Here is a 12,127-nt window from a genome sequence, read left to right on the forward strand (position 1 = left end):
CCCCCGCTCCAGGGGAGAGGTACAACCCCAGAAAAGGCCAGACCCAAAGGGACAGAGGTGCTTCAGCTGAGCAGCCAGATGAGAGAGAGGAGGCAGTGGTCTCTGAGGGAAGGAGCAGTGGGTTTGCCTCTCCTGCAAGCCAGGTTGCTCTGCCCACCTGAGACCAGGCTTAGTTTTGCAGGACCCCAGCTCCTTTTCCTCGTACTCCCCAAAGAGAAACTCCAGAAGGGACAGAACCCTCCTGAGAAAACCCAGCACCACCCCAAAGTCCCTTTCTTTGGGGGTGTTACCACCTCCTGGGCAAATCCATGCAGAACAAGGCTGCCTGGCCCATCTTATTAAAGTTTTCAACTTCTCCATCCAGCAGAAGTGCCATTCCCATGCTGTGCTCCCCCACAGGACCAGATTTCCCCTGCCCAGGGGTACCATGCCCAGTGGGGGCTCCACTATAGGAAGAGCTGGCTGCCTGGGATTGAAGAATTGGACTGTGGTGCTTGGTCCTCCCATTCCAGCCCCAAGGCCGCTCCCAAAGACACCATGTCCAGCACAAAGTCCCCCCAAGAAATCTGTAGCAAAGACACCATGCTTTGGGTGGAAGCATGGCACAGACCAGGCAGACCTGGGCACATCCAGTGGCCAGGTAGGACAGCAGGGCTTTGGGCTGGTTACGTGCCCCTGGGAGCTCCCTCTGGCTCAGGGCAGCCGAGGGGAAGGCAGGCAGACTGCTATAATGCCACGTTATGTTTTGCAGGGGCCAGCTCCAGGCCAGGGCAGAGACAGTCTCAGCAGGGGCATTGCAGCTGAGCGAAGGCACAGGTACTAATTGACTTTATTTCTTAGCAACACGAAGGCAGGGATCACAGGCTGCCCTGCACGCCCGGTGGAGTCCCAAGGAGGTCCCTTGCAGAGCACAGAGCGTTGAGCATCCCGGTGCTCCAGGGCAACCCCCAGAGTCCCTTGGCACTGCGGGGTCCCTCGCAGGAACAGAGAGTGGTCACCAAGGAATAGCTTTACCTTCCCAGTTGAGCAGAGTCCCGCTGTGTTTCTCGGAGAGGATCGGCAGTACAGACAGCAGCCCCCGCACACTTGTGTCCACCGTCAGGTCAGCCTGCAATGGGCACAAGTGAGGAGCAGGACCGAGACCTCACCATCACTCCTGACCATCCACCAGCACCCACTCAGCTCATGCGTGCTGGCAGCAAGGCTTCTTCCACCCAGAATGAGTTGAAAGCCACAGGAGGTGGGATGGGTCTGTTAGGTGGGAGGATGGTTGGGTGTCTGCGTGCTCACTGATGGCTTGGATGGAGGTGGCTTAGGCTAGGAAGCCAGCTCCAGGCTCAAATCAATAGGACACGGAAAAGATCCCCGCTGCAAGCAGGATGCTATGTGCAGCCTTCCCAAAACTCCAGGGTTGCAGGGACCAGCTCCACTCCAAAACAGATCCTGCAGGGTGAGGGGAGACCTCCTGGGCCTGCAGCTCTCCGAGGAAGAGGGTGCAGGGTGGGATGATGCTGCTCCTCTCTCTGCTCTGGCAGATTCAGGTTCTCTGCACATCTCCAGGCTGCCCAAAGTCTTTCCCCACCGTGAACAGGCCTCCTGCTCACCCTGGATACGTGCTGATGTTATTTCTCAGGCAGCACCCACATGTTCTGCAGCAGCCCAGCACAAACACGGGCAACTTGCAGCTTGAGAAGCAACTCATTCTTGCATGGATCCCTCCTCCTGAGAGCCATCCCAGCCACCCGAGCCACCTCCCATCACAGGCTTGGGTCCCACTCGTGGGTCCCCACCTTGACTCACTCATCTGGAACCTACCTCCTGGCTGCCCATGTCGGTTTTCACCCAGCCGGGGTGAAGTGCCACGCAGAGGATCCCGGCTTCCCCGTAGGTCAGAGCCTGGCACTTGGTGAGCATGTTGAGAGCAGCCTGGGGGAGGAAGGAAGCATCAGCCATGGGCAGTGGAAAGCTCCACGAACTAGGCTCCCCTCCCATCACTGCCTCATGGTGAGGGAGAAAAAGCAATACCAGGACTTCAAGAGATGGTGTGTGTCTGCCCTACGTGAGCACGGAGGTGCCCAGGGAGCTTGGGCAGTGATCAGCATGGATCAGTCCCTCCATCTTGTGATCTCAGGTGCTTCCCTGAGATCAGGCCTGGCAAGGAGCAGCTCTGACTCCCAAGAAGCTCACAAGCATAAGCAGATCCCCAGTCTCCATACCTTGCTGCAGCGGTAGGAGATGACAGGCTTGCAGAAGGACTCAGAAGTCTTCTCGATGGACCCCATGATGGTGGAGATGTTGATGATGGCTGCCTTGCTGCAACTCAGTCCCTTTTCTGTGCTCTCCCGGGCAGCCTTCTTCAACAGGGGCAGGAACGCCTGGAGAGAAGCAACCTTGTGGGACGCCTGTGCCTTGAGCCAGCCCCACTTATGGCAACTACAACCCAGCCTGCCTACAGCAGGGAGGATGAGGAAGAACATCTGGAAGCCAAGAGAGCCTGAGTGTTTTGTTGCAGTGACCCTGCCTGCTCCCAGTTAGCCCAGCACAATGCAGGGGGGCTACAGAGGGCTTGAGCTGGGAGCACAGCCCTAGCACTGCTCCGTCCCTCCCACAGCTCCAGGAAACGTGGCAAAGCCCTCTGAGATCTCCAATGTGACCACAGTGAGCCTGAGATACCCTCAAGCTGGGCCAAATTCCCCCTCTATGGTGGGCTCCATCCCCAGAGCTTCATCCATACCTGGGCCATCAGCATTGGCCCCACCGCATTGGTCTTGTACGTCCTTATCATCTCTTCAGCATCTACCGTCTCCAGCGACGCTGTCGGGGTGTAGATGCCAGCGTTGTTTATTAGCAGGTTCAAGCCCATGCCGTTGAGCTTCCCCTCCACGATCTTCGCCGCATCAGTAATAGCGGAGGGATTTGCAACATCTGCAGTGGAAGAGAACAGGGTTTGAGAGCTCCCGGAGTGCACGGGGAGGAGAGGGAGGTTAAGATGCTGAGGAACAGCTCTGCCTCCCGACCTGTGTGGGCTTCCCTCTGTGGGCACCAGATGGTGCTGTGCAACCAGCTCAGAGCACCCCGGCACCCACAGGCCCCAGCTCATCCCAAAACTGCCTCCTCTGCCACGACCAGCAGCTGAAGGACCTTGCCCTGGGGCAACCCTCCGGGCAAAGCCACTCTGGGGACAGCCCCGTGGTGGCAAAGCGCTGTGGTGCTGACAGCAGCCACAGTCTCCTGTCAGTGGCCAAAGTCCAGGCCTGAGCAAGCTGGGGAGAACCCAGGGCAGTCTCAGGGTGGGGGGATGGACCCCACGGGGGCTGTGCTGGGACTTGCTGCAGGATGGCTCTGCAAGGTCCTACAGCTCTTGCCCAGGCTCTGGGCCAACTGCACAGCACTCCCACAGGAGCTGCCCTCCCGGAGCCCTCCTGGTCTCGCCTGGGACTTGGGATCAAGGCAGCTCGGCTGCGTGGCAGAGCAAGGACGCGGCTACTCGGCTGGGGCAGTTGGTGGCCACCCAGGATGGGTCTCAAGGACCTCCTGGTCCTGTGGCCACAGGGCAAGGAGTCTTGGAGGAATGGGGTACTGGGGCTGAGACAGGTCTGAAGAAGCTGGGCTTTTGGCTGCAGGACTTGAAGCAGCTCTGAAGAACTGTATCCCCATGTAGAGCCTGAAGGCAGGGAGGGAGGGAAGGAGAACGGGGCAAGTGCGGCCGGCAGCCACAAGCTTACCAGCTCAGAGGCAGAGCACACTTACCCAGCTTCACAAGAACCAGGTTTGGGTGTTTGGATGCCAGATCCCTCAGCTCCTACAAAGAGAGACATGGAAACAATCAGCGTGAGGCAGAGGTGATGCCAAGCATCATCCTGGGGCACCAGCGACAGTCCATCCTGAGGGAAACATCTTCCAGATGTTACTCAGTGCTTGTTGAATGGCTGGCCTGGGGACCTGCCTAGTGTCTCGGGCTTCTTCGAGGCTCCACAAAGCGACGTGCATGTGCTCAGAGCGCGGCACAGCCACAGCTGCAAGATATTATGGACACTCTCCCAAAGGGTCTACGTGCACAGCCCAGCCAGAGCCACAGCAAAGGACGAGAGCAAACTATTAAGGACCACCTCACCTGGGAAATAATGCCAACTGGCCAGGGCTACAGGCCAGAAGTATCTCCCAGAGGCTGCTGGAAGCCAGATGGAGGAGGAATGGCTGCGAGTGCCAACATCAGACTTGACGTTTGGGGAAGACACATCTGGATCCAAATAGCTCAATTCCAGGATCCACTCTGCTCTGGACACTACGTCTCACCCACTCAAGTGAAATGAACCACTTTGCACATTTTTATTGATTATTTTCACCAAACGCAGAGGATTCAGAAGCCCTGTCCAAAAAGGAAACTTTCAACTCCATAGTTCCTAGCAGCTCCTTTGCTCTGAGCCTTCTTCAACTATAGCAGGTTTTAGGTAACAGAAACCAAAACACCACACTCAATGTATCCAAAAAATGATTGTTTTTAGAAGTAAAAACCTCTTACAAACAAGCCCACAGAGACTGCTATGGGAGAAATGCAAATTGGTGGCTTATTGTGAGGGGACCTGTCCTACCAGCATGGAGCAGGAGAGCTGCTGGCGCTGGCTGTGGTCCAACTTCAGTTATCTCTGGGCTTCCCCACCAGGTCACAAGTTCCCACATTCCCCCTGGGCAGAGGAAATTATGGAAAAATCCACTTAAATGGTTTGCAATGACCAACAAACATTTCTCCTCCCCTGTTTTGCCCAGCTGCTGGCCTCAACAGCCTCACACCATCCCAGCGTGAGTCCAGCCTCACCCAGCCCAACAGCAGATCCAGGCACAAAGGGGCAGGAGGAGCGACGTGGCTCCTGAGGTGGCACCAGCCCGATGGAGGGTCACTCTGCCCTTGGTCTGCTGTGGTCATGGACTTCAGCAGCAACACCTTGGAGATGCTGCCCTCATCCTACCACAGCTGGACAAGGCTTAGAGAAGCATCCCACAGTTGAGAGAGATGCTCATGGACCATCCTGGGGGGAAACCGGCTCCAGCCCAGCAATCTCATTATTGCCCGAGCCCAGCAAGTTGTGGGGGGAAGAACAGGGTGAAAATAAGAGCCCTGAGCTAGCTTTGACTCGGCCAGCTTGGGCACTAGCAGCAGCAGGAGCTGGGCACCCCTGGGCTGGTGGCAGGGCGGATTCTCACTGCACTGTGATTACTCCTGAGCCAGAATAACGCTGATAGCGAGCACACAAAGAGCCTCTCAAGGACTTTCTCAAGGCGTGATCCCTGCACGCAGCCAAGCTGCGAGAAGATGCAGCAAACGAGTCAGCTGGAGCCAGGGTCTGTCAGAGAGCAAATGTCTCCCCGTTGGTATCTCAGCGGGTCACAGTAAGCAGAGGAAAACCAAGGCTGGACCTCAGGAAAGCTAGAAGTACAGTGATGCTCCTGTGATTTGCTGCTGAAGCAACACATGTGAGTCTCTCCATTTTAGTGAAGTGGAAAGCAGGGGAAGGAGGATTCCACAGCTCCACTTAATGAACCCCCAGATTTTGCAGGGACTGGTAACACATCGCAGCGCCGGCTAGAGCAGCATCGCTGCGATTCATAGAATCATAGAATCACAGAATCACTCAGGTTAGAAAAGCCCCTCGGGATCATCGAGTCCAACCCTCAGCCCGACTCTACAAAGTTCTCCCCTACCCCACATCCCCCCACAGCTCATCCAAACGACCCTTAAACACACCCAGGGATGGTGACTCCACCCCCTCCCTGGGCAGCCTATTCCACTCTCTGACCACTCTTTCTCTGAAAAATCTTTTTCACACCAGCTCAGCCAGCCACAACCACCGAGTCCGGCCCTCTCAGACCCAGCTCCGCACGCCGTGCCCGCGGCACACGGGTGAAGGCTGGGCGATGGAAGGCCAGCTGGGACTCAGCCAAGGCAGCCTCAAATAGCCCAGCAGCGCAGTTTTAAGGGTGCCACGGCTTATTCTTCACCCGAAGCACAGCGGACCTCCGGAGGACTTTCACAAACGCCGGATCCCCCTGTGACCGCGACGCTTTTTTCACGTCGGCGAAGCTAACCGAGCGCCTAACTAATCGCGTCTACCGGCACCCAAGGGTGCTGCTGACCACCCACCCCCCCCCCTCCCCGCCCCACACTGACCTGGGCCCGCGGCCCCTCGGGGTCCCGACATGTCGCGAAGATCCAGGCGGGCGGTCGCGGTGCCCCCAGCAGCTGCTTCACCAGCTCCAGCCCGATGCCGCGGTTGGAGCCGGTCAGCAGCACGGTCCGCGCCCGCCCCGCCGCCATCGCCGCCCGCCCGCTCCCCCCGCGGGGCGGGCCCGGACCGGCAACGCCTCCCCGGGCCCGGGCTGCCCGGGAGGGGATTGCCCCAGCCACCGCGGGGTGTATTTTTTTCCTTCCCATCTCATACCCAGCACAAACACACCAACCGCCATCCCCACCCCCGCCTGCCCCGGCATCCCCGCGGGGACGGGGGACGGCTCCCGGAGCGATGCTCGAGGGGCGGGGGGCGAGAGGAGACTCCCATCTCCTCCCGAGGCTGGGATGCAGGGGAGAGGGCTTACAGCATTTCTGGGGTGGGGTCTTCAGCACCTTTGGCACAGCAATGTGATGTTTCCCCTAGACTTGGGGGGGACCCCCAAAATCCCAGCATTGATCCAATCTATCAGGGAGATACCAAATCCACGACGGTCAGATGCTGGAAATTGGGTGAGTAGGCTGCAGCGTGGGGATGCAGGTGTTTGGGAGGATTTTTGTTGATGGGTGTCAGGTACCTGGTTCAACAGCTGAACCAAAGGCGTGGAAAGGCGTAAAGCAAGAAAAAGGTTTGGTGGCATCTCAGGATCGGAAAATATGGCATGAGGGGAAAAGGAAAACAGAAAAGAGACCATCAGTGTCAGCTGGAGGACTGTGTCTGGAGGGGACCTGCACGTACCAGCTCTGGAGGTGGATGCTGACGTTTTATTTGCAGCTATTATATGGGAAACCAGATGCGCAAACAACATTAAAATCTCATTATGGTGAGCGCACAACCAGGAGCTCAATAGTGACTGAGCAACTCTGATTGATATAAGCATTGTTGTTTCTGTTGCTTATTTTCATCCTTGTTTGACAAACACTAGACAAAACATCGATACCAATAAATAAATCAGAGAATAAATAATGATGTCGATCTGGTGAGAGCATCAGGTGATTTGTGCTAACTTTATCCTGCTCCACTGCGGTTCAACTACATGGCTGAGCCTCTGCTCCCCAGTTTGCCTTGGGCTGTAGAAATGCTTTGCGAACATTTTGAACATCGATACAGAAATTGGAATTTACTAGGAATAAATCTTTGATTATACTAATCAACACTAAAAAGCAGAAACCCTCCTTATAGCATATATTTCAATTAAAGGTCCCGTTCTCTTCCTGCCTCGTTCTGTGCTCAGGCCATCAGTTGGGTGACTTGTCACCAGAAGTGCTGCTCCATCTGTTGCAAAGATTTGCAGATACGTAGCAAATGAGGATGGGAAGGTACAAACAGTCACGGTGAACCACACTGAGAAATGGGGTTTTGGCTGCCTATTCCACGCAGATCCTGCACACTGCAGGCAAATTATGTTAACTAACTCTTCCTAGGTGCTTGCTTCAAAGAGCCCTGGAAATGGGGATTCCCTGTGGTCTGCTGTACAGAAACAGTTAATGTGCAGCCGCGGCTGAAGTCAGTAGGAACCTGTTCTGAATATAAATGTGAACTGTGAAAAAAGACAAGCTCTAAGCATCTGTAATTGGATACTTCCCAATATGGACACTGCTTGACCCACTTTTATGCTTCAGTTCCCCATGCACTAAATAGGGGATTATCAAGTTTTTGAAAACCTTGTTAGTTAAATGAGGCTTCCAAAAGGTAATAAAGACAAATGTAAAAAAAAAAAAAAAAAAAACAAAAAAGTTACACAAGTGTTTTTGTTTCTCTACAACAGGCCTTGCTGACTTCCTGCTGCCTGGTAAAGCCTCATTCTGACATTACTGAATTTTGGAGTGCTTGAGTGTATAAATACGAGCGTGCTCTGCCTGTTTGCTGCCACGCTGCCCTCAGCCCCTACCTAAGCTTGGTGAGCACTGGTGTCCTGTGGACACAGCTTTGCTCTCTCCACAGACGCCCCACTGCCCGCTGTGAGAGCTGTCTCCGTGCAGCAGCCCCTGCTGTGGTCTGCCTGACCCTTACAGCTAATGTCCTGTCCTGCCGCATCCCTCAGAAACATGATGTGAAGTCGAGATGTTCCCTATGGAGGAGCAAGTCTCACTGCAGGCTTAAGAATTTTTCCTGTGCCTTATATTGGTTTCTTAGGGTGCCAGTCAAACGTTCAGGTCCTGCCAGTTGAGAGGTTGGGGTCTCATCATGGAGCAGCTGCTGGGGACTTGTAGGTAACACAGTTTTAGGAGGAAGGTCATATATTTTGGCTTTAACAAAGAAGAGGGGCTGGAAAGAAGTTGTTGGGGTTTTTTCCCAGCACCGTTGCACCCATCAGTGCTCTTTTTAGCTCTGCCTCTTCTTCTCACTCCAACACATGGATGTCAAGCCAAGCCACTCGCAAACTGGTCATTTCGCCTGTGCCTTAGTGCTTCTGAGATGGGGCATATCTCTATGTCATGTATGAGAGCCCCTTCTCAAGCATCCCTGTTAGCAAATTTGTCCTTCTTGATGGTTCTGAGGTCCTTCTTCAGGGCATCGTGCTGAAGCAGGAAGGATAACCCAGCCAACTGTCCCCAGAGGGTGGTAGGAAAGAGGCCAGCGGGGATCTGTGGTGTCCCCATGGGCCCTGACAATGCGGCTCTGTCCCTGTGGTCAACTGTCAGTGCTGCCAGCACTGCTGCACCCAGGTAACTGAGGTCTTCTGGCTGCTCTCATGAGAGGAATATCCCCAGAAAAATGCTTCTGAACCCAGTTTGAGGGCCCTAGCTGACACCGGGTCCAAACGCTGTGGTCTAAGTGAGGTTGTGTGGAGAGTCTGAGCATTTAAAATCCTCCTCTGGGAAAGATTTACTGGGGAAAAAAATCCCCTTTGCTGAGGTCTCTGCAGAGATTCAAGGCTCTGCAGTTGCAGTGGGCTCTCCATTATCCTCGGTACCACTCATCTCTGGGCGTTAGGCCTGATCGTAATTGTGTCCAGGAGACTTCTCATGCTGCGTGGGGGGAGTCCCACAGGGAACGTGGCTGTGTGGCCTCTGCAGAGTCGACAGCACCCAAACCACCTTTGATTTTGTTTTTTTTTTCTTGCAATGAGAAGTCAATTCCTGAAAAACCAGTGAGCAGTGACCTAGCTGGAGCCTGTTGCACATCTCTTAGAGTTAGATGCTAATAGACAGAGGCTTTGCAGGGAAGCCTCTGTCTCCATGCCTTCTCCATGTACCTTTCCTAACAGTCCTAAAACAGGGCCAGTACAGTCCAGTACCTTACAAGAATTCCATGGTCATTGAGACAGTGTCTGTCTTTGGGCAACTGAATCAAGCTCACAGGCTCAGACACGCAGTACAAATCGGTTGTGTTCTGTCTGTTCTTGGACTATGAAAAGTACATTGGCCAACATTTTTTAAGCTGTTGGGTTGGAAGGGGAAACAAAAGGCTTGGTTGGTTGTCCTCCCCCTCTCCTCCCACTGCCTGATCAGCAGTGCAGTGGGGCTTGAGCAGGCCTCCACCACCAGCTCAGCAGTGATGGGGATGAGGTGGCTGTGCCACTTCACCTTGCCCAAGTCCAGCAGCACTGAAGGAAAACTGGCTCCTCTGTGCTCTCTCCCACAAGTAGAGTCCCCCCATCCTGCTCTACCAACTTGTCCCTGGGTCTGGTGCATGCATGCGGGGAGTGACGGTGTTTTCTGTGCTTTGTGCCTCTCTTGCATTGTGTTCGACTCCTGCCAGCACTGATCATCCAGCCCAGCTTCCATCTAAGCCTCCGTGCTTGATAGTTCAGATGAACTGGTTTGAGGTCTTCAGAAATGCTTTGCTTAGAGGAAACCACGGGCTCAGGGGCTTTGGTGGGATTCTCTGGAGTCTGGACCAGATAACACACTATAAGCTTGGAAAAGGAAAAATGCCTTTCCTCCATGCCTGAGGTAGCCACAAGTGGGATATGGTTCCCCACAGATTCATCTGGATCTTAAGAAACCCAGCACTTGCTGTAGCTGTCCTCTGCCCTGGGCAGAGGCTGCTTGGAAACCTGCCTCAGCATTGGTTTCTTCTCACGTTAAGACACCATTTGCTGTGCCAGGGTCCTGAGTGCTTTGCATCTGCTTTCTCTGCTGCCAGCCATTTGGGTTCCTGGGCTCAAGGCCAGCTCTGATGTAATGCAGGTGTAACCTGGATCAGTCTGCCGGGAAAATAGCAAAGTTATGAAAAAAGACCATGAGAAGCCTTACTTGGGACCTCTTCACTTCGCTTGGGAGCTACATTTAAGCTCAGGCTCTCACCCTCAGTTCCTGCAGGATCCCTTCACAATGGGGTGTCACTAGTCTTCTCCAGCCAAAAAGAAAATTAGTCATGGAGGGTGAACATGACCTGCCCAGCTTCAAACAGTTACAGGGCTGGGTAGGTCTCACCCCCCCTGATTAGCAGTTCATTCATCACTATCTAGTGATTCTTCAGCAAGTGATAACATGGCCCAGATCAGCCCTGAATACATCGTGGAGCAAATGGACTTGATAAATAGTATTGAGTTTTATCTTACTTATACAGTGGATTAAATGTACTAAAGATAATTGTGCCACACACCCACTCCCCTCGTTAAACAAAGAAAAGCATATTTCTCAATACTTCTGCAAGCAGCACCATCCTTGCCCTTTGTGCAAACATCTAGGTGAGTGGGAGCACACCTGAGCTTTCAGCTGCTGACAGTGGAGGACGTGTGACTGCGTCTTGGAAAACTGGCTCTGAGTCCTCCTAGTGTGGTGAGATGGAAAGCACCCACATGCGAATGTCTGAGGGGTTAGGGGAGAGACGTGTACAGAAGGACCTTAATGCTCAGCTTAAGGTGTAGACCATGCAAGAACGTTTCAGAGCAAAAGAACCATCTGAATCCCTTGTCTTAGGAGCTGGTCTGAGGTCCCTTCCAGAGGCTTAGGGACAGCAGCAGCACTTGTGAAGAGGCTGAGTTGTGAGTCAGGCAAGGCTGGTTGCTTCCTCCTCCGCCTCTTTGTGCCAGGTTGGACTCTGACTCCTGGAGAAGCAGTGCTTGTTTAAACTCTAATGATCAACTTAAAGCTTTAATGATCCACAATGCAGCATGGGGCCCCAGAGCAAAGTCAACGTTATAAAGTTACCAATCCAAACCAGTGGAAGGTTACAAAAATGTGGTGGCACTTCAAAAATAGGAGATTTAAAAGGTTAATTTTTTGTTTCTGATGCTGTCTGGTTCTGAGGCACTGTGGAAATTTCCAACAGGCTGTGAGTGATGGCCTCATCCTTCACCTAGAAGAGGAAAACCGTGGAAGTCTGTCTGGAGGAGCAGAGCTCTCATGCAAATAGCATATATCAACAAGTATAGTTGTGGTCTGTGGTCAATAAAAAGTAAAAATATAGAAAAGGCTGTTGAAATGATCTTATCAGAGCCTGAAAGCCAGTCCTGCAATCTGGGAGGTGTGCTGAGGTGGGGAGAATTTTCAGTGAGAGATCACTCTGAGACAGCTGGAAGACCCAGAGCTTTGCACTGTTGATCAGTGGTAGGAACTCACAAGGAAAAATGAGTCTCTCAACCCAATGTGGAGAATCAGAAAAGCAGGAGGTCTGGTTGGCCTCAGGAAAGAAAATGGAAAAAAAATGAAATGGGTAGAACTTCAGGAGAGGCTGAGACTTGGCAGGGCTGAGGAAGGAGGAAGAGGGAAGATCAGCTCCCAAGTACAACTGCAGATGCCCAGGAGGGAAAGAGCCAATTGCTGCTGCTGTGTTCCCATGGAGGAATATTTCACCTAGAAGCTGTACAGCACAGCACTAGGTGACCATCAAAACAAGAGCACTTGTTGCTGGTGCAGAACGTACTGCGGAACCACAAAAAGGGACATTGCCATGGAAGAAAAGCTACAGGTAGTAGAAGGGAGAAGGGTAAAACCACAGTCTTGGTTGCC

At 53.5% G+C, this 12,127-nt stretch overlaps 1 protein-coding gene across 1 annotated transcript; it reads right to left on the reverse strand.

Moving 5' to 3' along the window:
* Window positions 1-812: 812 nt before the first annotated feature.
* LOC141929816 (C-signal-like) lies at window positions 813-6,318 on the reverse strand. Its single transcript, XM_074839760.1, has 6 exons — window positions 6,167-6,318; window positions 3,751-3,802; window positions 2,735-2,925; window positions 2,217-2,375; window positions 1,816-1,926; window positions 813-1,108 (listed from the first exon to the last, which is right to left on the reverse strand). Exons 1-6 carry the CDS (start codon window positions 6,311-6,313, stop codon window positions 995-997), a joined length of 774 nt encoding a protein of 257 aa, XP_074695861.1. The 5' UTR covers window positions 6,314-6,318; the 3' UTR covers window positions 813-994.
* Window positions 6,319-12,127: the final 5,809 nt, after the last annotated feature.

This window comes from Strix aluco, chromosome 14 (genome assembly GCF_031877795.1).
Source record: "Strix aluco isolate bStrAlu1 chromosome 14, bStrAlu1.hap1, whole genome shotgun sequence".
Taxonomy (NCBI): Eukaryota; Metazoa; Chordata; class Aves; order Strigiformes; family Strigidae; genus Strix; species Strix aluco.

Bases quoted from the DNA above. Each gene is read 5' to 3' on its own strand.
- LOC141929816 (XM_074839760.1), bottom strand. From the start codon at position 6,313: ATGGCGGCGGGGCGGGCGCGGACCGTGCTGCTGACCGGCTCCAACCGC. The intron at 1,927-2,216 runs GTATGGAGACTG...TTCCTCCCCCAG, and splicing joins TCTCCTACCGCTGCAGCAAG to GCTGCTCTCAACATGCTCAC. The intron at 1,109-1,815 runs GTAGGTTCCAGA...TGCCCATTGCAG, and splicing joins CCGACATGGGCAGCCAGGAG to GCTGACCTGACGGTGGACAC.